Genomic DNA, 24,664 nt, shown 5'->3' with positions numbered 1-24,664 from the left:
TATCCAACTCTCGATGATTGCTCTCTTGTGTTCAGTTGGCTAGTCGATATATTTGAAACAACTTACTCTCTTGTATGAGTAATGTCAGATTCATTCCACTAATTTCCATCAAAGGTAAACATGAAGAGTGCAAAACACCCCACATTATCAATCAATAAAGAAAGTTAACCAAAATATCCTTTTGGAAGCAAATGTAGCTACAACAGTATTGTATGTTTTTGTATCATCTTTATATAATTATGTAGTGGATAATGTAATCTTCATCAATAAATTATATTTCACTTATTCTATAATACTTGTGATTATGAATAATGAAATTAAATAGTATTAAATAAAAATACTAAGAAATTGTCAAAAAACACAATTTTATTGATACTTCGGAAGACAGGTTTCGGTTGTTACATCATTGTCAATCTCTGATGAACCAAAAATTACATTATTTACTACAGATAATGATAGATAATACAAGAACATACAATACTGTTGTAGCTATGACATTTACTTCCAAGGAGTTTATCAGAGATTAACAATGGTGTAACAACCGAAACCGGACTTTCTAAGTATCAATAAATCTGTGCATTTTTGACAATTTCTTAGTATTTTCATTCAATATGAATAATTACCACAATATCTTTGAAACTTTTCTTTGTAAAATTTGGGAGAAGACAGTTTTGGGCTATGCCTGTTGTCTTCTCCCAATCATATATTATAATTATGATTTGTAATTGTAAATGGAATAGATAAATAAATGAATATCAACTTCTCAACTACACAAAAAGTGAAATTGAAAAGTCTCCGGTTGCAGAGAATAAGTATTACAGTCAGGGCCGAATTTAGAGATATATGAAGCCCATTGGCACAATATTTTTCTCTTCGACTCCAGTTATAGTTACTCTCCTAAAACATATTTTCATAACCTATAGTAGACCTATCATGTAATTCACTGGGACACTGTATCACGGAACAACTTTATAATGATTGTAATTGTTTCCATGCATATATTGGTCTGTTCACTTCGAGAGTTTTAGAGAAAGAGAAAGGCGAAACTAATTCAAGACACTAATCTGCTCAATTCTCAAGCTGCTTGCTCCCTATTGGTAGTGAGCTGTGAAGGTGAAATGGCGACTCAACCAAGCCATTGACCAATCAGATGGCTCTTTCGTTTCAGAGGCGTGGACTACTTATTTAGCCCCTCAAGATTTCATATTATTGCCGTGAAAAGCAGCATATTTAAAGATAATAATGCAATGAGAGGATTATTTATTCATTTATTTTAAGAACGACTGAACTAGAAGAGTTCAATTTCAATTCGGTTGGAAGGTGTGGCTGAGAATTTGTATGGAGAAGTTCTTTTATAGAATTCCTTTATAGAAGTTTCTTGTGAAGCTTCTTCCATAGATTGGTTCTTTCCATCAAGTGGTCTTTGCGTTTCCAATGAGCTATAGAATCAGAATATCTCATTAGCATAGATTTTTTCCTACAGTTACGTTGAAAAGTGGCCATTGCTGCACTGATTACAGAACGCAAAGAATCACTTTTCCGCTCTAGTGCGGGAAAAATTTTTCTGCACTCCAGATTTGCAACATGGCAACGCAAAATACTTAGTAGGTTATATGGAGCAACAGTGCAGCAAAATCAAAATGAAGTTGGTAACAGTGACTGGGCTGCTATAGTGAGCAGAGGTGCAACGAAGCACAACGCGCTAATTATTATTCATTATATATTATAACCAAGGATAACGAGGATTTTAGGATTAAGGTTTTTATCAATAATAAAATTACACAGAAAAACATTTGATGGATTTCAGGCAATTTTACCCATAATTACCCACTTTTTATATTCAATGGTAACTGTAGGAAAAACTTAATGTGAAATACGTGCGCAAAGTTCCTCTGCTGCACTCAAGAATCCATTCCGTTTACGTTTACGTAAACGTTTCTTTCGGTGCAGCAAACTGACACTTTGCGCACTAGTTGCACAAATAACTATTTCAGTCAATTTAAAGAATATGTTGAGAAATGAGCTGTAGTTATTCATTCTTATTGCTGGTAGGTATTTTTTGAAATAGGTACCAGTACAAGTTTTTCTATTTTTTTATTATCTTTCACTTGTTTCCTTGGTTTTTTTGTACTGCAAGTAAATTTTGTTATCGTGGCGAGTCTGTTGCTTGAACCGTCATTTTGTGACGTTTCTGTTATACTTTTAAGTGAGAGGAGACTGTCTAGCTGGGCCAATGGCAGGCGCTCATGCCCATGACCAATAGCAGTACTCGCCTACTAGTATAAATTCTGCTGCTCTTGTATTCAGTTTTAGCTTATCAGAGACTGACAATGGTGTAACAACCCGAAATCGTTCTTTCTAACTTTTAATAAAATCAGTGGGTTTTGAAAATTACTTAGACTTTTTATTTAATACTAGTACAAGTTTTCAAATACATATGCTAAGCAGTGAATCATTTAAAGTGTTAGAGGGAAATGAAGAACTACAAAAAATTGAGAAAGATCATGTACAGTGGGTGTTTTATTCCATAAAATATATAAGACAAGTTTGTGAGATGAAATTTTAAAACAAATATTATATAATAACATAATATATTATCATAGCCACCTCTAATAATCCTCTATTAGAGGTGGTTATGATATTATGCATAATTTATTGGAACATGATGTGATCATCATAATTAAGAAAAATTATCATGATAATGTGTAGTAATACTTCTGTAATGCTACTCTTTGAATCTCAGGCCCTTGAAGAGCCTCGGCCTCCTCCACAAATCTTCTCCACGAATCTCTATCATGAGCCCGCTATCTCCATCTTCTCACACCCAAGGATTGGAGGTCTGTCTCTACGTCGAAGGACTACCTCTTTCGTGGTCTGAATATGCAATAATGATAACATCTTATTGTATAATGAGAGCATAAACAAAAAAAACATGTAGTTGACAACCAGTTCAGACTCGTTCCAAGAGAACAGATTTATAGAGAAATAGAACCAATAACTGACGCAATGCGCAAAAAGAGAATTATTTCTTTCTTTGGACATATTATTCTTAGAACCCCAGCGAATCGATTGTTAAGAAGACTTATTGGAAAATTCATGAGTGCAAAAACAGACAGAGCTACAATTCCTTGGCTTGTGGAAATAAATAAAGACATATCGGAACTGAATTTAACTATTGACGATGTCAAAAATCTATAGGGAAACCATCACTGACAGAAATAGGATCTTATCTATAAAAACAATTAGGAGAAGGCAACAGGTTTGTTCAGATAAATTGAGAAAAGAAAGATCTGGAAGAATGAAAAGGTACGGGGAAGAAAGGAAGAGAATTAAAGCGAATAAACGGAGGAATAGGACTAACCTGAAACTACAGTGATCCTATGTGGTCATAAAATTGAGAAAAATAATGAAATCTTATTGTAGAAATCTCAGTACAATAAAATGATATTCGAGATCAAAATATTTTAATGAATTAATTAAAAATGAATCTCTATTCAATGACAAGTACATTACAGAATAACAATAATTAAAGAGGTATTGAATTTTCAAAAAATGCGTAGTGTACAGTTAATGAATACAATGTTCAAAGAATGAACTCCGTCTGCAAACAGGAGCATATCTCATAATTGAAAATAAAATCAGGAATTCCCTTAGTATACACAAATGAGATAATATAAAATGAAATAGTGCCAATAAATAATAATAATAATAACAAATATTAATGATGCCGAATGATAAAGATGATAAATAATTAATACCAATGATTCATCTATTACTTATTATTACCATTAACACCTATAAAACTACATAGTTTTTAATTATTTTTGCCCTACTAAGCAAAAACTCAGTATCTACAAAATTTCCACAAAATGAGTTATATGTAATATCAAAATTCTCAACTCAACGCACTCTATCTATTGAACTAAAGAAGAACACAGTATTTCCTTTCGTTTAAGAAATAATGACATGAAAAACGCAGTATCTACATGATATCTCTTCTTTTACCAAGCAAAAACGCAGTATTTTAGTGTACTAAGGAAGAACGCAGTATCTACAGCTCAGCTTGCTTAGTATATTAGAGGCGACCATTATGATTTTTGCAGTAACTGACAGTGTGTAACACAGCTTAACCTATAAAGAAAAGATTCATCAGTGATGACAAAGTTTGCCTCTCTCTATGATATAATTATATCTATTCTGTTTCAACAGAAATAAATTGACTATACTGCATTTTTATCAAGGTGTTTGTGGTTTATACTAAGGAAAAACATAGTACTGCATTTTTACTAAAGTATTGTTATGGAATGTTGAAGATATAAACTAGAGAAAAACGCAGTACTGCATTTTTGCTTAGCACACTTGTGGTTAAAGAGATGCTATTGCCCGGTAAAAACGCAGTATCTGCTTCTTAAATGCCCTAACATAATTTTTTGTGGATTTTTACTATTAAAAATAATCTTTTATGTAGACTATATCTATATACATCCACAGTATAAGGTAAAATCTATTTTAGTTGTTTCAAACAATTCAAACTTTGACCTCATTTTCTCAGTTTGGCTACTTCAGTAGATACTGCGTTCTTGTTTAGTAGGGCAGATTTGTAGTAGTAGTATGCTGCAATGCAGTAGTAAAGATATGAAGTAGATTCTGCCGCTATTATGATAAGCTGTAGAGGATTTTATATTATTTTATAAATATGGTGTACTTCATTATTATTATCCAACAATACTTTTAGATTCAGGCTCAGAGTTTAAAAATAGCAGTGCGATTGTGCTTCTGCTTGTTGAGAATAGTCTGGGCATCGGGAGTTATCTCCATGTAAACTCGCACACAACAGCAGTTTCGGTTATCTTTTTCTGACAGATGGAATTCAATCTTGTACAGACCGTAGGGCGCTATTGGAATCTGTGGCATCTTGAAGTGTTCATTCTCCTTAAATTTGAAGTTTGTGATCTGATACCATCCCTGTGGAGAGGACATCATTGTAAACAGTTAGTTTTGGTTATTACTTTAGTTTGAGGATGGAGGAAATGTCGAATTTCTGCATTTAGGTAATTGGCAATGGCACACAGTTGAATAGTTATTTGTATATCTAGAGTGAAAATTACAACTTTTTCTCCCTGAGGGAAAAGTTTGGAGCCCGAGGCGAAGCCGAGGGCAACAATTTTCCTGAGGGAGAAAAAGTATTTTTCACTTGTGATGTACACAACATTTTTCCTCCATCCACATTTTTTTATAGAAACTGCGAATAAAATCATTCAATAACATTTTATGTATTGGTGACAATGTTTCCTAACAACATAACCTAAAATCTAAAACTTTAAAACCGGCCGACTGATTGGCACTGCCGATTGCGCTATCTATTGGCTAAAGTTGTAACAATTATATCAGCTGGGTGTTTACCAAAAATGGCTGACTCCAGATCACGCGGTTCAGATTTGAATTGCAGATCAAAAATATTTGTTGGCTGGTATTTTGAATAGAATAAGATATTTTAAAAATTGTATAAATTTTTATCGTCTACTAATATTAGGAATATAATATCATACAAACATATATTTCATGAGTTGATCAAATTTCTGGTTGTGGTATTGAATTCAGTTGACTCAATGACAGACACCTCTTTATGCTTTCTCATCTGAGCTTAGACCTTCTAACCTATTATAATGTAAGTTTTTAAAATAGAGATGCTTCCCATGTTATTTAAATGGAGTCACTTTTACTCCCTAGGGAGTTTTTCTGTTTTTTACTACCGAGAGCGAAAAAGTGACACTTTAGTATTATGTTTCAGGGAGTAAAGAAAGTACTTTAGCCAGTAGGTGGAGGAAAAATTAATTTCAAGAAGCAATGAAATAAACTGGGATGATGAAAAAAGATTGCAACCAGAGGAGTTTATTGACAAAACATATACATAGTTGTTATATTATACATTCAAAAGCTGCTAATACTAAACTTAGTTCTAATTATGATACCCCATTATAATAATATGTGTCGGGGTGATCATAATATTCTTTTTTAAAACATATATGAAAATAGTTATTTGTATATCTAGAGTGAAAAGTGCTGTTTTTTCTCCCTGAGGGAAAAGTTTGAAGCCCGAGGCGAAGCCGAGGGCAACAATTTTTCTTGAGGGAGAAAAAACATTTTTCACTCGTGATATACACAACATTTTTCCTCCACCTACATTTTTATAAAAGCTGCTAATAAAATAATTTTAAAAACGTATGTGACCAAACAATGTGTTACAACATAATCTAAAAAGTAAACAGAAACAGCTGGCTTGTAATCACAGTTCTCCTCCGACAGCACTATCTGTCGGCTAAAGTTGTAACAACAATGACAGCCAAAACTACAGCTATGATGAAGTTCCCGTTTCAAATTTGATTAGTTAATAAGTAATATTTGTTGGCTGATATTTTGAATAACATGGAATAAAAGAAAAAAATATATACATTTTTTTAGTATAGTGATATGGAGTTTGTAATAATAATTTCAGCATACAAACATAAATTTTATATATCGATCAAATGTCTGGTTGAGGTATTGAATTTAGTTGGTTTAATGACTACTCTATATGCTTCCTCATCTGAGCTTAGACCTTCTAACCTATTACAATGTAAGTTTAAAAATAGAGATGCTTCCCATGTTATTTAAATGGAGTCACTTTTACTCCCTAGGGAGTTTTTCTGTTTTTTACTACCGAGAGCGAAAAAGTGACACTTTAGTATTAGGTTTCAGGGAGTAAAGTAAGTACTTTAGACAGTAGGTGGAGGAAAATGTAATTTGTAATTCTAGTTATAAAGGTTTGAATAAAAAGAAGACAGTAGTCAGTATATCCTATTTACAATGAGCTCCTCGGTCTGGTAAATGCCAGTATCATATAACTAATTCCGTACTGCTCTTTTAAATCTATTTATATTTATTTCGTCCTTTGCGATCAGCGGGATTTTATTGTAAATTCTAGGATCCTTAATATTTTACAGATCTCTGACCAAAAGCGGTGTTCATTCTGGGAACGAGAAGAAAATTCAGATTTCCAATTCTGGTGTTGTGGCTATGGAAAATTAAATCGATAAAATTTGTATTCTTGTTAATATAAATTACTAAAACAAATACATATGACTGTCTGACGCTGAGAACTCTACTTTCGGTGAACAATTCACTTGTTGGAAAGTAGAGTTCTCAGCTTCAGACAGTTACAGTCGAACTTCTCTATAACGAACCTCCACTTAACAAAATCCTCTACATAACGAATTTTTACCTGGTCCCATGACATTTTAGGTTTTTTTGTCGCTTATTTACCTCTATTTAACGAATTTCGGACCTCTCAACAACAGTTTTCTCTTGACTTCAACATACAATATGTAGTGTGTATAGGAAGCAGACGGTCATTTTCATGGAATTGTTTAGTTTCAGTAGAAAGGTCAATAGACTAAAAATAATGGCAATTGAGGTAGGAAGAAGATAGGGTGGTGAACAGGTTGAAACACATGTCGGAAATTGAATGAAAGTTACTGGAAATAGAATTCCAAGACCTTGTCATTTGTAGACCAGGTAGGTAAACGACTGGACTTCCCCATTCTTGCTTTTGTCACACATTTTAATCCTTTGAACTGACTATGATGATGATGGCTGTGACGAACCTGTGGAGAAGAATCCGTCAGATCAAGAAGTTCTTGAAGCTTGCAAAATTATCAGGCAAGGATTAAAACTCGAAAATAATGTACCAGACAACATGTTCGACTGTTTGAATAGATGTGAGTCGTTTATTGAACATTATGTTTCATTCAAATGCAAAATTCAACTGAAAATTACTCTCTTTTTCAAATAAAACATTAAAAATAGGAAAGTTGAGTTATTATAGTATTTATACTGTATTTATTGCCAAAATTACCGTATTTTGTGTTCAACCGCCATGATACATAAGATCGTGGCAGTTTTCTTGACAGAACAACCTTTCAATAACGAATACCTCTCTGCAGCGATTTTTTTCTCGGGATAATCGACTTCGTTATACAGAGGTTCGACTGTATAAGTATTAGTTTTAGTAATTCATATTAACAAGAATACAAATTTTACCGATTTAATTTTCCATAGCCACAGCACCAGAATTAGAAATCTGAATTTTCTTCTCGTTCCCAGAATGAACACAGCTTTTGGTCAGAGATCTGTACAGCATTTAGGTCCTAGAATTTACAATAAAATCCCGCTGATCGCAAAGGAAGAAGTGATTCAATGTCCAGTTAAAATCCTAAATGAACAACCTCATTTCAACCATGATATTATCAGTAATTTGAATTCATCTTGGAGTAGTAACTCAGTTTTTAGCTTCGTGCTATTTACTTTTGAATTTGACCTTGACTGTTCTCTTTTTATACATTTCTCTAACTATAAAAAAACTTGAATCTGAGTACCCTCTTTAAATTAATCCATCACGACATGCTTCGGGTATGTATTAATGCCATTTTCAAGTGAAAAAAGACAATTCCCTTCCTTCATTTTCTGATGTATTTTCGTATTCTTAGGTTTACAGATTTTCAAAAATTGAATTCTCCATAATTTCTCATACTAGTAGTTCTGTGAACAGTAGACCTCAAGCAGTATTCTCATCCACAAGTACCTGATTGAAACTATAGACCTTATGGAAATACAGCAATAGACTGGCTTCTCCACACATCTGTGTAATCACTTGTCAGCTGATCTATGATGAATAATTCTATAGTCTGATTTTCACTCTAATATTGGCGTATGAAGGAGGCTCCTTTTTTATTTTATGTTATCCTTGAAATGCAAGATTTCTAAAAACCTTGTATATACGTCTACGCGCAATTGAAAAAGGAACATACCTGTCAAATTTCATGAAAATCTATTACCGCGTTTCGCCGTAAACGCGCAACATATAAACATATGAACATATGAACATTTAAACATTGGAACATTAAGAGAAATGCCAAACCGTCAAATTGAATCTTAGACCACACTTCGCTCGGTCAATTATTCATCTGGTTTTGCTAGGGAGCAAATTTCCACTACATGAACTTAAGTTCATTCGACCATAAATCGGAAGTATATTGATGGACTGAGATACTCACATTTGTTTAAATGATGTACGGATACTTTGAATTGTTTATTGATTTGTTAATTATATCATTCATTAACAATAATTGCAACTGAATCGCAATTGTCTATTCACTTTTTTGTAGCTGGAACCTTTATGTCAAGAAGAAATCTTGGAATATAGTCATCAGAAGAGTCTGTTTTATCTTTCAGGTTCCATAAGGCACTCACATTGAACAGCTTCTGCTCTTGAATAAGAAGATAAGATTATTTTAAATTGCAGTAATTACCGGAATTGCAGCTCGGCAAATGTCTTTTGGGTTGTAGCCGGCGTGTATAGCAAGGTCATTGATGAATGGCTTGATCCATTCCAGCCATTGACAAGCTGGTCTTGTAATGTCTGCTAAGCTGTTGTAATGGCCACTTGCTCCTTTTGTTGATGCTACTATCCGCATCTAGTGAAAAATATCAATTATAAAAGAAAATATCAAATTAAACTTCAAAATATCTTGCTGAATGCAATGGCATTTGAAGATTATCAATTATTATGGTATTTTGTAGAAGTATAGAGCAAACCTTCTGTAATATACTTTTACTAATAAAACACTTAAGGCGATTTATACTGATTAGTTTGATTACTTACAACACTATAGCACACGGAGGTAAAGTAGAAACAACTAAGAACTGATCACTACCTAAGAAATTCCACAGAATTTATCACAAGCTTACGTTAACTAATATAAATAACTGTTTAAAAATAACTGTCACCAAGAATAATAAACTGTATAAGCAACTACAAAAGTCTACAAAAGTCTGTTGTGACTTTATCACTTCAGTCTGTCACGACAAGACAAGAACCGAGCAATACGACTGTTGTCTGTCAACAACTCCCGAACGCAACACGTGCCATTTTATAGGCTCGGAAGAACCATCTAGAAGGTGGAGAATACAGTGTTCCAGAACTCTCCAGAAGGGCCTGGAGGTGTGGCGATCCGACCAATCACAGTGATTGTTAATTAGCAGAAGGTTCCAGAACGCACTTGTCATTGGTCGATGACTCCCTGCACCAAGACATGAACTCACGGGAATGATCTAGAACGATCCAGAAGCCCCCCTGCCTCCTCTGTGTTGTTTACTAGAAACCTCTCGCCACATGCTATCCTTCTAAAGGCCTCTCATCCATTACCCAGGGCTTAATTTCTAGAATAAGAAGTACCGGAGCCACCCCGAACCTCTAATTTTTAATTTCTCTGATTTATAAACTAGAATTGGAACCGTTCTGGGCGTCCAAGCCTGTGGTTCTTTCCTGTAAGTTGGGTAATTCCGAATGATTAGAAGAATAAACCTGTGTTCATTCTTTATGCAATTCTAGTAGCTACTAGCTAACGAACCTGTGAGTCTGAAAGTATGAAATTCCTCCCCAGAAGGAAGGGGGGTCCACATGTCCTCTTCGGAAATTGCTTTTTAAAACTCTACTAAAACTGGCACATTTGTATCAATATTGATTATGAATCATATCATTTTTTCTGTCAATTTTGAATGAATATGATATTTTTCACATGAATGAAGGGAAATTAGAAAAATGCTAGTAGAATTACATAATAAATTAATGACAGAGAATGACATCCTTTTGGGATGTTCAAGTAAAATATTGATTGGCAAGTGAAAAAACATTCAAATCCTGTTGAGTTTTGTATAAAATAAGTGATAGCATAGAATAAAAAATCTTATAAGTTTTCGCTGGTGATAACTAACCAGAGTTAAGCTCAGGTTTGCTGAGTACAAGAGCTGCGCTCTGGTGTACTTCCAACGAAATTCTATGTTCACACCTTCAGGCTTGACTTTGTTTTTGAAATTCAACAGTACTTTACAGTTGTACTACTGTAGAACAACTGTACTGTTCTGTCCTGTACTGTACAACTGCAGTCCCACTGTACTGTACCATACTGTACAACTGTATTATTACCGTTGTACTTCACCTCTTTACTCAAACACAGATCTAGACACTATTGTGTACATCATTAGCAAAAATAATAAATTATAGAATAGGAACCAATGAAAATTTGCTCACTGTGGTTGTATCTTTCACATACATGTGGCTCCACAATGTAGCATTATAGTGCCAATCCTTGTTGTTACCCGGGAGCTTGCGTCTTGTGAAATTACCTTCAACGCAACTTCTCCCAGAATATCGACAAAACTCTGATCCTATTGCTCTTTGCTCATATGGTCCCTGTAGGAGATATCAAATTCAAAATTAGAATTTTTTGATAGGAGAAATTAGTATAGATTGTAACATAGTAACCTAAGCAAAAAGTAGCCTAGGCTAAATAGAATAGAATAGAATAGAATAGAATAGAATAGAATAGAATAGAATAGAATAGAATAGAATAGAATAGAATAGAATAGAATAGAATAGAATAGAATAGAATAGAATAGAATAGAATAGAATAGAATAGAAGATAGAATAGAATAAATAGAATAGAATAGAATAGAATAGAATAGAATAGAATAGATAGAATAGATAGAATAGAATAGAATAGAATAGATAGAATAGAATAGAATAGAATAGAATAAATAGAATAGAATAGAATAATAGAATAGAATAGAATAGAATAGAATAGAATAGAATAGAATAGAATAATAGAATAGAATAGAATAGAATAGAATAGAATAGAATAGAATAGAATAGAATAGAATAGAATAGAATAGAATAGAATAGATAGAATAGAATAGAATAGAATAAATAGAATAGATAGAATAGAATAGAATAGAATAGAATAGAATAGAATAGAATAGAATAGAATAGAATAAATAGAATAGAATAGAATAGATAGAATAGATAGAAAGAATAGAATAGAATAGAATAGAATAGAAGATAGAATAGAATAGAATAGAATAGAATAGAATAGAATAGAATAGAATAGAATAGAATAGAATAGAATAGAATAGAATAGAATAGAATAGAATAGAATAGAATAGAATAGAATAGAATAGAATAGAATAGAATAGAATAGAATAGAATAGAATAGAATAGAATAGAATAGAATAGAATAGAATAGAATAGATAGAATAGAATAGAAGATAGAATAGAATAGAATAGAATAGAATAGAATAGAATAGAATAGAATAGAATAGAATAGATAGAATAGAATAGAATAGAATAGAATAGAATAGAATAGAATAGAATAGAATAGAATAGAATAGAATAGAATAGAATAGAATAGAATAGAATAGAATAGAATAGAATAGAATAGAATAGAATAGAATAGAATAGAATAGAATAGAATAGAATAGAATAGAATAGAATAGAATAGAATAGAATAGATAGAATAGAATAGAATAGAATAGAATAGAATAGAATAGAATAGAATAGAATAGAATAGAATAGAAGAATAGAATAGAATAGAATAGATAGAATAGAATAGAATAGAATAGAATAGAATAGAATAGAATAGAATAGAATAGAATAGAATAGAATAGAATAGAATAGAATAGAATAGAATAGAATAGAATAGAAAGAATAGAATAGAATAGAATAGAATAGAATAGAATAGAATAGAATAGAATAGAATAGAATAGAATAGAATAGAATAGAATAGAATAGAAAGAATAGAATAGAATAGAATAGAATAGAAGAATAGAATAGAATAGAATAGAATAGAATAGAATAGAATAGAATAGAATAGAATAGAATAGAATAGAATAGAATAGAATAGAATAGAATAGAATAGAATAGAATTGAATAGAATAGAATAGAATAGAATAGAATGACTGCCCTTATTTTATACCTGGGAGGGCGAAATTAGGGCGTTAGGGCACAGTCGGCCCTCTCTTACACTTAACCCTCCAATACAATACAAAATTATAATTTAACAAGCAATACACAGTAAAATAAAATAAAACAAAACAATATTTTAAATGAAAAAAGTAAAAATAATTCACATAGGATTAAGCATAGAATGCTTTTTACTGTGTCGCTAAATCAAGCATCATAGGGATGATCAATGAAGAATCAATCATTGCATGAATCAATAAAGAATAAAAAGGAAACTGGGAGAATGAATGAAAGAGTTGATATAGTGAGGTCTACGTTATGATGGCAGTATACGATTGACAATAGTGTTGCTATCCTTGTCTATCATGCAACAAAGCATATAGCGCTATCTCTCTCTAGCTTTGCAATGTCGTCAGTTTACCATAAATATTTCATTTTTACTTTTGACAGTGACTGAACAGATGCACACAAACAATTCTCAGCCGCCATGTTTTTTCTTCATTCTGCCAAAATACTTCAGTACACAAGTCGATTTGGATTATAGTTTTTAATATATGTAATAATTTTCAGATATCACCGTATGAGAAACACAAACTATACCTGAAATGACACTATGAAGGTTATAACTTTGACCATCCTAGACTTTGTCTATGCTCCAGTTAACCCACCCTACCTATTCTGTTACGCCTACTGCTACTGGTATAAATAATATTCAAAGGTTATGTCAGAACTATTTTCTTTGAAATTATCTTATTATAAATAGGATTCCCATTTTTCTATTATTTTGAAAGGGAATTGAAATAGAATACCTATCGAATAACTCAATTTCTGTTGTTTTGAAGTTCACATTTATGCATCACAGCTTTTTAAATTAGCAGCCATTTCAGGTTTGTATGAAAATGAGAATCTGATCTCAAAGCAAAGTTTCGACACAAATAAAATAAAGAGAAAATATTGTAAAGTTTCAGCTATTTTGAATTATTTTGCAATGTTCCATTCCGTGAAGTAAAAACGTTTCCAATTATTGACCGAGTGAAGTGAGGTTTAAGATTCAAGTCGACGGTTTGGCATTTCTCTTAATGTTTAAATGTTTTTATGTTGCGCTTTTACGGCGAAACGCGGTAATAGATTTTCATGAACTTTGACAGGTATGTTCATTTTTAAATTGTGCGTCGACGTATGTACAAGGTTTTTGGAAATTTTTCATTTCAAGGATAATATAAAAGGAAAAAGGAGCCTCCTTCATACTCCAATATTAGAGTAAAAATCAGACTATAGAATTATTCATCATAAATCAGCTGACAAGTGATTACACAGATGTGTGGAGAAGCCAGTCTATTACTGTATTTCCATAAGGTCTATAGTTTCAATCAGGTACTTGTGGATGAGAATACTGCGTGAGGTCTACTGTTCACAGAACTACTAGTAAAAATGAGAGAATAAAGATTATCATGAAAACTGTGATCACGCCCCTTTCGGAAAGCCAATTTTCTGACTCCAGCTGTTTAAAGTATAGAACTTAGCTAAATCCCGAGCTCGTAAACCGGCCCTATAGATACATTAGAATAGTAGCATATATAGCCACCTCTAATACAAGGCCCCGACCTACGATATTGCAACGTCGCAGTGTAGGCCTAGAATCTAATACATGATTGGTGAAAAAGATCAGCTGGTATTTTTTTGAATCTTTTTCATCAATCATGTATTAGATTCTAGGCCTACACTGCGACGTTGCAATATTGTAGGCCTGGGCTGTTCTGAACAAAGCTCAGGCTAGAGCTACTAGAGGACTGTAATTTACTATTTAAATAATCAAATACAAACAAGGGGCAAAATTTAATCTTCAATTTGAGCCAGGTTATTTGTACAGTTAAACTCTGCATTAATGAATAATAAAAAGAGCAAAAACTCACCAGATTTAATCCAATTTTGACTACTTGCCCTTCGAAGCCTTCATTAGGAGTTTTGGTCAGATTCAGGGTGGAAAGAAATCTGGGAAAAGAAAGGTTTGCTTCCGGGCTGCCTTTTTGCGTTGATTCTGTGTTCAATTTGCAGGTCATACACTGTGGTTTGAACAAAGCTCAAACTGGAGTCTTTATAAATTCAAATCTGATTCAAATTAATTCAATTTAACACTATTTACGCTGTTATACTCAATTCACACACACTACACTCAAACAATTATCTACAAGAAATTTCCGATCGAAATTACATGACGAAAAATACAAACTCGGTCTTTACAACAACGGGAACGAGACAAGACAAACGAAATGGACGAAACAAGAACTGAAAGCCAGGATGACAAGGCAAAACAGCTGGACGATCGACACTGGTGCCAACAAGCCTGCTATTGGCAGAACTGTAGTCAGGGATTTGGCGCTACAATTCGAATGCTCTGGCCAAACCAGGGGCCTTGTATAAGAGGTGGGTGGCTATGATAGTAGACCCAAGAACTCTAGTAGAGTTTATATAAATAAAATTGATATAAATAAAATAGACTCATTTAATGACAAAATTTTAAAGAACATACAGAATCAACTTACCGCATATTCATCAAAGAGTAGATCTGCTCCAACATGATGTGGAAGAATCAAGTAGTTGATGAGAATAATAAATTTGATCATAACTTTACATACTTGTTCACCTCCCAGAGAAACTCAACAAAAAATCGTATTTCGGTAGTTACAGTTGGTCCTCCTGTCCTCCTTGCATGTGTCGGTAGGATCATGTTTTTTGGATGAATTGATGTCAACCATGATATTGGCGTACTGATCATATTGTATTGATATCTTTGTTCAATTTAGATTGCACAGAGGATGTGTAATTATTGTGCTTCAAATATGAAAAATATTGTGTTCCCAGGCTCATTTTTTTCGCCCGACTCTAGTTAGAAGTAATCTTTCAAAATCGTATATTGAAAACTATAGAAGGCCTATTATGTTGATTACTTGAACACTACATCAAAATTGAACCGTTATAGTCTCTTTTCTGTATAGGGCTACTTGTAATATAAATAGAAATATAAATAAAAATCTCCTTTTTTTATTATTTTATCAATAATTAGTGATAAAGTAATCCAAAAAAGGGTACTGAGATTCTTATTTTCATTTCTATTGAACCTTTATAATTATTGTAACATTTTCAAAGTTCTGTCTTTCTGCAGAGAGAGAGAGATAACTATCTCATAACACTGAGGGCCGGTTTCCGTTCCGAGCTTGGGATTTAGCTAAGTTCTATACTTTAAACAGCTGGAGTCAGAAAATTGGCTTTCTGAAAAGGGACGTGGTCACAGTTTTAATGATAATCTTTATTCTCTCATTTTTATAATTGGAAACGTTTATCCTTCACGGAATGAAACATTGCTAAATAATTCAAAATAGCTGAAACTTTACAATATTTTCTCTTTATTTTATTTTGTGTTCAATTTTTTAGTTTTTCGAAATCTAATTTAAACGTGAACTGTGACTACGCCCCGTTTTGGAAAGTCAATTCTCTGACTGCAGCTGTTTAAAGTCTAGAACTTAGCTAAATCCCAAGCTCGGCAACCGGCCCTGAAAATATGGAACTATAGTGGGGTCCATGTTATAATGGCAGTGGATAAAGATAGAAGAATAGCGATGCCAATTCTCTGTATTAATTAATTATATTTCTACACCGTCAAAAACATAATTGTCATCATTGTGGACCTAGAAAAGATAGTACCACTGGCTTTGTCGAATGATAGACAAGGATAGCAAAACCGAAGTTGATCAAATACTGTCATTATAACGAGAACTTCACTATAGCTTGCATGCGACGTTCTCGAACTGCTTGTTTCCTATTGGTTGTGAGCTGTGAAGGTGAAATTGCGACTCATCATCTCGTCGACCAATTAGACAGCTCCTTGGTTTTGAAGGAAAGGAATAGTTATTCAGCCATTACTACATCAATGACATGTATTATTGCTCAGAGTAATGTATTGTATTTAATGATGGGAGTGTACTTATTTTTATTTATTTAATACATTTTATTTATTTTATTTATTTTATTTATTTTATTTATTTTATTTATTTTATTTATTTTATTATTTTATTTATTTTATTTATTTTATTTATTTTATTTATTTTATTTATTTTATTTATTTTATTTATTTTATTTATTTTATTTATTTTATTTATTTTATTATTTTATTTATTTTATTTATTTTATTTATTTTATTTATTTTATTTATTTTATTTATTTTATTTATTTTATTTATTTTATTTATTTTATTTTTATTTATTTATTTATTTTTATTTATTTTATTTATTTTATTTATTATTTTATTTATTTTATTTTATTTATTTTATTTATTTTATTTTTTTATTATTTTATTTATTTTATTTATTTTATTTATTTTATTTATTTTATTTATTTTATTTATTTTATTTATTTTATTTATTTTATTTATTTTATTTATTTTAGTTATTTATTTATTTTATTTATTTTATTTATTTTATTTATTTTATTTATTTTATTTATTTTATTTATTTTATTTATTTTATTTATTTTTTTATTTTATTTATTTTATTTATTTTATTATTTTATTTATTTTATTATTTTATTTATTTTATTTATTTTATTTATTTTATTTATTTTATTTATTCCATTCATTTTATTTATTTCATTCATTTTATTTATTTTCATTTTATTTTTTCTCCATTTTATTTATTTATACTTATTTTCATGTAATTATTTTAGTTATTTATTCATTTTGATAACGACTGACATGGTCATTTTTCATTTAGAATAGGAGCCCCAATGAAACCTAATGTCAAACTATTCTTGTTAGAGAGATATTCAGCTGTTTCCATGATTTTCATCTGTATAATCGAATGTTGTGGGTTTCAAAGATTACAATACAATAGTTCATGAGCGAGTTCTACAACCCAGGGGGTTAGATATAAACAATATTGAATATAATGAGATTGTTTGATTATACATGATAATAGTAATGGATTCCATATAGTACATCTATATATAAAAGCGAAATGGCACTCACTCACTGACTGACTGACTGACTCACTCACTCACTCGCAGAACTAAAAATCTACCGGACCAAAAACGTTCAAATTTGATAAGTATGTTCAGTTGGCCCTTTAGAGGCGCACTAAGGAATCTTTTGGCGTTATTTTAACTCTAAGGGTGGTTTTTAAGGGTTTAAAGTTCTTTTAGCATGTATATTCTTCTTATTCCAATATATTTAATTTATAATATTGAAATGTCCATACCATATGTTAATATAGAACTATAATCTAGAGAGAGTACCTCTTCGAAACAGTTGTTCTGCTAACTAAATTAAAAATTTTGTCATGTTGGCATTGAGTTGAGTTGACTTTGTTAGGTTGGCACCAAATTGAAGATCGAAATGCATTTATCCAGGACCTCCTAAATACCAATTTATCCAATTAGCCAAAATAAGCGTTTTCTCAGCTTTTCTGCGTTTCCTCACCTTTTTCAATAATTGATGGAAATATATTTAAAAAAATTCAGTACACAGGTTTAACTGAGGTGGAAGAATTTTGTTCGCCAAAGATACGCCGATAACAGGTGTTTTTCGAGATCAAATTGACATAATAAGTTCAAATTCGGTACAGAGGTTCCGTTGAGGTCTTATTCAATTCAATTTATTTTTTCCTTCTGAATACAATACAAAGCAGTTACACAGAATCTTGAGCAATAAAGTTTATACAATTCAAGAAACGATATAATATACTTACTAAGAACAAACAACAAAATATAGAACTATACTAAACAATAAAACTCTTGAGCTATCACAATTTTATTCTTGTATGAAATTCTTGTATCAGATAGGAAAGAGCTTACATAGGCAACAAAGGCCTGTGCGTAAGCTCGAGTTATCATAACAATATGTGCTATATCTATAATTATAAAGAGAGATCTCAATTTTTATTAGAGATTTAAACTACATTAAAATAATTTTCAATGATGAATCTATAATCCCCATGCATTAAGAAGGGATAAAAAAAGAGGAAAACTAAATTATAAATAACTTAAAATTTATAAATAAAAGATAATGAAAACCAAGGAATAGCGAGGAAGGCTACAATTTAAATAACAAATTCAAGTCAGGAAAATCAGAACAGACAAGCATGACAGAACAGAAAAAAGTCTCTCTGAAGGCGCCCAAATTGAATCAAACACGCGCACCCCCAGTAACAATGAGTGAGACGGCATTATCCTCACTGATATCAAACAGCCAGTTCTTCAAGTGCCACTTGAACGCAGAGTTAGAAACAAAAATGCAGTCTACATGCAGGCGAGCGAAACGAGCACGTTGATCTCATTTTTGGACAATCCAGTCGGAGGTCCAGAATTCGGTACAGAGGTTCCGCTGAGGTCTACATGCAGGCGAGCGAAGCGAGCCCGCTGATCTCATTTTTGGACGATCCAGTCGGGGGTCCAGGGGGCGGAGCCTCCTGACTAGACGGATATGGCGAGCGAAGCGAGCCTGACGGCAAATATTTTAATATAATTAGACTGTCAAGAAAAACATTCATGTACTAGAGGAGATTCTTGCTTTAACGATACTCAATGAACTTTATAATTTTGATTTAGGTTTAATTGTAATGGAAAATAACTAAATTTTTAGTACTCATTTATTTCATCAATTACAAGTATTTAGACTGCAAGTGAGATGAGACTGTAGTGTCGTTAAAAATAGTTCAAAAACTGATTATTCTATTTTTAGATTCAGGTTCAGAAAATATAAATTGCTGTATGGTTCTGCTTCTGCTTCTTAAGAATAGTTTTGGGATCAGGAATCACCTCCATGTAAACTCGCACACAATGACAATTTCGGTTGTCTTTTTCTGACAAGTGGAATTCAATTTTATATACTCCATACGGAGCTATCGGGATCTGCGCCATTTTGAAGTGCGAATTTTCTATGAATTTGAAGTCTGTAACTTCATACCATCCCTGTGAAAAAAGGTAATCATTAGTTTGAATTATTACTAACTGTGCAATTCCCAATGATTATAAAGAAGATGGTCATGATGATTCAAGCTGAAAATACGTGTATTTTCATGCCAGAGCATGAAAGCATTGATGTTGAGACACATCAACAATTCTTGCCAGTGGCCAAATGGGGGGTTGTGTAGGCTGATGAATCAGAACTAGGTCACCAATCTGCAGGTTGGTTGTGGCTTTAGTTCATTTCACACGTTGATGTAGGATGTGGAGGTATTCCAGCTGCCAGCGTTTCCATAAGCATTGTCATTTGATGCTGACCAATGTATGCCTAGAATGGTGAAACTCCTGTATCCAACGATTCAAGTGATTCCACAGCCCCCACACCAGGCCACTTCTTGATTGGTTCACCCCTGTTTGCTGTTCCTGAGGAAAGTCACCATACCACACTCAATCGCCTCAACCATTGGAAGCTGATTGAGGCCTTCCACCAACGCTTATGGAAACGCTGGCAGCTGGAATACCTCCACACCCTACATCAACATGTGAAATGGACTAAATCCACAACCAACCTGCAGATTGGTGATTTAGCTCTGATTCATCAGCCTACACCACCTCTCACTTGGCCGCTGGCAAGAATTGTTGATGTATCTCCTGGGAAAGATGGTGCTGTGAGGGGTGGTTCACCTGAGGACACAGCATGGAAGATTAACAAGGCCTGCTCACAAGGTCTTCACTCTACCAATATCTCTTAAATTATCTAGCCAAGCTGGGCATATGTATATATACTTTTATTTGTTAATTTTCAATTTTTTAATATCACAAGGTGTGATAATTTTATACTATTGTTTGTTAATTGAATCCTAGGATTCAAGGCCCCCGGTATGTTAGGTAATAATCATACTGAATTAATAGCACACTACTTATTTTGTATTAGTTTCACATGTTGATGTAGGGTGTGGAGGTATTCCAGTTGCCAGGTCATAGGTCGCTGGTTCAAATCCGGCCTGGAGTACCATGAAAATTTTTGTTATTAGGTTTGAGGACGAAAAAAGAATAATGTTTTTAGAGCAAAGTATAATGATTTGATTAGTAAATTTCCGAAGGACCAGCTTGACATCAGTTCAAGCAATGAGATATATAATAAAACAAAGGAATATTAAGAATTAAGCATAAAATAATAATCATGGTTCACAGTACCTTGATTCATTGTTAAAGTTTGATGGTTTTTGATGAGTTACCTGAATTATTCCCGTCCATGGCCATGGAAAGAAGACGCATAGTTCACGAGCACTGGACACGTTCACTGGAAACACTTGTCTTGAGGTGTAAACGAAAATAATGAGGTTTAACTGAATGAAGTTTTAACAAATAAGAAAATACTGAGTAGCGACGTTGGGGAGAGACTTGAACGAAGCATTTACAAGAGGTAGGGTGTGACCGACTCCATCTATCAGAGGCGAGCAAGCGACTGTTGTACTAGGCCTAGCTTACCCCGGGCAGAGCTCTCACCCGGGCAGAGGTATGCGACTAGAGGCCTGGGAGTGATAGTGCCGCGCAGGCGTACTACAAAGAATATTACGATGACTCAATTTTTTTACATATTTATTTACCAATTCACTAGAAATTTACAAAATAACAATTATCAACTAATATACATTGGTGTGGCTGGAAAAAGAAGCCTTGAATTTACAATAATAACATTGTTTATTACATTGTTGGCGGGCGCGTGATGCAAAATATGAAACTAATACAAAATAAGTAGTGAGCTATTAATTCAGTATGATTATTACTTAACAAATATAGTACATTTTTTAATATAATTGGATTGCCAAGAAAAAAATTCATGTACTGGAGGAGATTCTTGCTTTAATGATACTCAATCAACTTTATAATTTAGATTTAGGTTTAATTGTAATGAAATAGTTATTTGTGCAACTAGTGCGCAAAGTGTCAGTTTGCTGCACCGAAAGAAACGTTTACGCCCGAGCCGTAGGCGAGGGCGGAATGGTTTCTTGAGTGCAGCAGAGGAACTTTGCGCACGTATTTCACATTAAGTTTCTCCTACAGTTACCATTGAATATGAAAAGTGGGTAATTATGGGTAAAATTGCCTGAAATCCATCAAATGTTTTTCTGTGTAATCTTATTATTGATAAAAACCTTAATCCTAAAATCCTAAAGTCCTCGTTGTCGTTGGTTATAATATATAATGAATAATAATTAGCGCGTTGTGCTTCGTTGCACCTCTGCTCACTATAGCAGCCCAGTCACTGTTACCAACTTCATTTTGATTTTGCTGCACTGTTGCTCCATATAACCTACTAAGTATTTTGCGTTGCCATGTTGCAAATCTGGAGTGCAGAAAAATTTTTCCCGCACTAGAGCGGAAAAGTGATTCTTTGCGTTCTGTAATCAGAGCAGCAATGGCCACTTTTCAACGTAACTGTAGGAAAAATAACTATATTCCTAGTACTCATTTATTTCATCAACTACAAGTAATTAGACTACAAGTAAAATTAGACTGTAGTGTCGTTAAAAATAGTTCAAAAACGGATTATTCTATTTTTTTATTCAGGTCTGTGACCTCATACCATCCCTGTGAAAAAGGTAATTTTCAGTTTGAATTATTACTAACTTTGCAATCCTAAATAATGATCAAGAAGTGGAAGATGATGATTCAAGCTAAAACTAGTGCATTTTTCTGAATCGACTTGAGGGAATGCTTTAGCATGTTCACCTGTAAATTAATCTATGATAAAATCTCAAATCACTCTCAGAGAACAGGTACTGTATAGAATTGAATTACTCAAAAGGAGTCTAGAATTATTCATTTAATTGATGTCAGTTGGAAGATCAGTTAATTGAAAACAGAGATTCCTCAAGATTTCAGATTTTTCAGAAAAATTGTAATACAGTACTCAGTGGAAATGAAGAGTTGAATTTGTTCTCAGTTCATTCATTATTCTATCAGCAAAAACAGGAGATGATTTTCTCCTGTCAAACAGGTAGATTTGACAGATATTGCTTACAAGTTGAAAAGGTAACAAATTTTTTGACATCTTAGGGGCACTCTGTAGAAAGCTGAATATTTAGAATAGTTAGAAATATTTAGAATAGCTGCAATATTTAGAATAGTTAGAAATATTTAGAATAGCTGCAATATTTAGAAAGTCAAATAGCATTATAGCTTCTCGATCTGTGTTATCTAAGATCATAGTGTTGTTCCGTAGTATAGTATGTTCTCATCAGAGTCATGTCGTCCAATGATATTGTATGTGTTCTATCTTAATATTGTTTCTTCAATTATGAAGATTTTGCACAATGAACTTAGTTAATAGAAAATGAATTAGTGAAACTGATTTTTGTCCTAGTGTCTATATTTCATGGAAAAATCTAGGAATATTTCCATATGGTTGTCGATTTTTCGATGTGTCAAAAGACACTCACATTGAATAGTGGAATCAACTATTTTTTTTCATGGAATACAAATTACATTTTTTAAAAATTACAATTAGAGAATGTACTTCTCAGCATAAATTACCGAAATTCACTAATTACCGGAATTGCAGCAAGACAGATGTCCCTTGGGTTGTAACCAGCGTGTGTAGCAAGGTCATTGATAAATGGCTTGATCCATTCCAGCCATTGACAAGCTGGCCTTGTGATGTCTGCTAAGCTGTTGTAATGGCCACTGGCCCCTTTTGTGGATGCAACTATCCGCATCTTGTAAAAATATATGATTATCACATAAAACATCCTGAAACGTAGACTCAGGAAAATAATTCATGTCTGTTTAGAATTCCCGTGCTCCACAACGGTCTATTTTAAAACTTGACAAACTGAAAACTTGACCGAGTGAAGAGTTTGAAATATTCCCAGAACCATCCTCGGTCTATTAAAGATCTATATACAAAATTTCAAGCTAACCAGTTCAGTAGTTCAGACGTGATGACGTGTCTAACATTATTTTCCTATCCCGTAAGCGTGTGAGCCAGTTATTTTCTATATTATAGTGAAGATAAGTTCTTCAACTTGGTATTAACATGATGAAGTGGCAGACCTCAAATCTTGTTTAAAAACCTTCCTCAACTTAATGCCAACCTGACTAAATTGAACTGGTTAAAGATTAAGTTGCCAATTTTACCATCTGTTTCGAAGAGTCTCTCTAGATTATAGTTCATAACATATGGTATGTATTCATGTCCCATGAATGAAATTTGAACAAAAATTATTCTGAAAATCTAGAAGGGAAATTGAAATTTGGGCTTCGAGGTGCACGAGATTGATATTTTTAGAATCTATGTGCAAAATTTGGATATCTAAATAATTCCCGTTTTCCCAGAATGAATCAACAAGTTGACATGTTTTGATGCGAACAAACGAACAAACACAACCCTACTCTCTCTTATTATATTGATGCTCTTCATGTTGATGAATACCTCTTTCATGAATTACATGGCAGAGAGATGAAATAAATAATGAAACAAACGTTCACCTATCCGTCACAACACAGATCTGAATACTTGTTTGCATGATAAGAAAAAAATTAAAAATACAAGCATAGTGATTGAAGAAAATCTACTTACAGTGGTTGTTTGTTTTATATACAAGTAGCTCCGCAGGGTGACATTGTAGAGCCAATCTTTGTTGTTACCAGGGAGCTTACGTCTTGTGAAATTACAATCAACGCACGGTTTTCCTGTAATTCGACATAACTCTGTTCCCAATGCTCTTTGCTCGTATGGTCCCTTTTAAAAATAACAAATTTATTGGAAAAATTTATTGTTAGGAGTTTGAAGAGCAGTATTGAGTTAAGAAATATATGGGAATACAGTACTCTACAAAGTTAATGTAAATTATTGACCGAACGCAGTGA

The 24,664-nt window shown here is 32.7% G+C and overlaps 1 protein-coding gene across 1 annotated transcript; it reads right to left on the bottom strand.

The window, feature by feature from the left end:
* Nucleotides 1-4,743: 4,743 nt before the first annotated feature.
* On the bottom strand, nucleotides 4,744-23,511 carry LOC120352229. The gene is made up of 5 exons (XM_039431984.1): nucleotides 23,347-23,511; nucleotides 19,592-19,795; nucleotides 11,129-11,290; nucleotides 9,348-9,512; nucleotides 4,744-4,965 (listed from the first exon to the last, which is right to left on the bottom strand). The coding sequence occupies exons 1-5, from the start codon at nucleotides 23,509-23,511 to the stop codon at nucleotides 4,744-4,746; spliced, it is 918 nt and encodes a 305-aa protein (XP_039287918.1).
* Between the last annotated feature and the right edge of the window lie 1,153 nt (nucleotides 23,512-24,664).

Source organism: Nilaparvata lugens, chromosome 7 (assembly GCF_014356525.2).
Source record: "Nilaparvata lugens isolate BPH chromosome 7, ASM1435652v1, whole genome shotgun sequence".
Lineage (NCBI taxonomy): Eukaryota > Metazoa > Arthropoda > Insecta > Hemiptera > Delphacidae > Nilaparvata > Nilaparvata lugens.
This window is presented reverse-complemented; position numbering and strand designations above follow the sequence as displayed.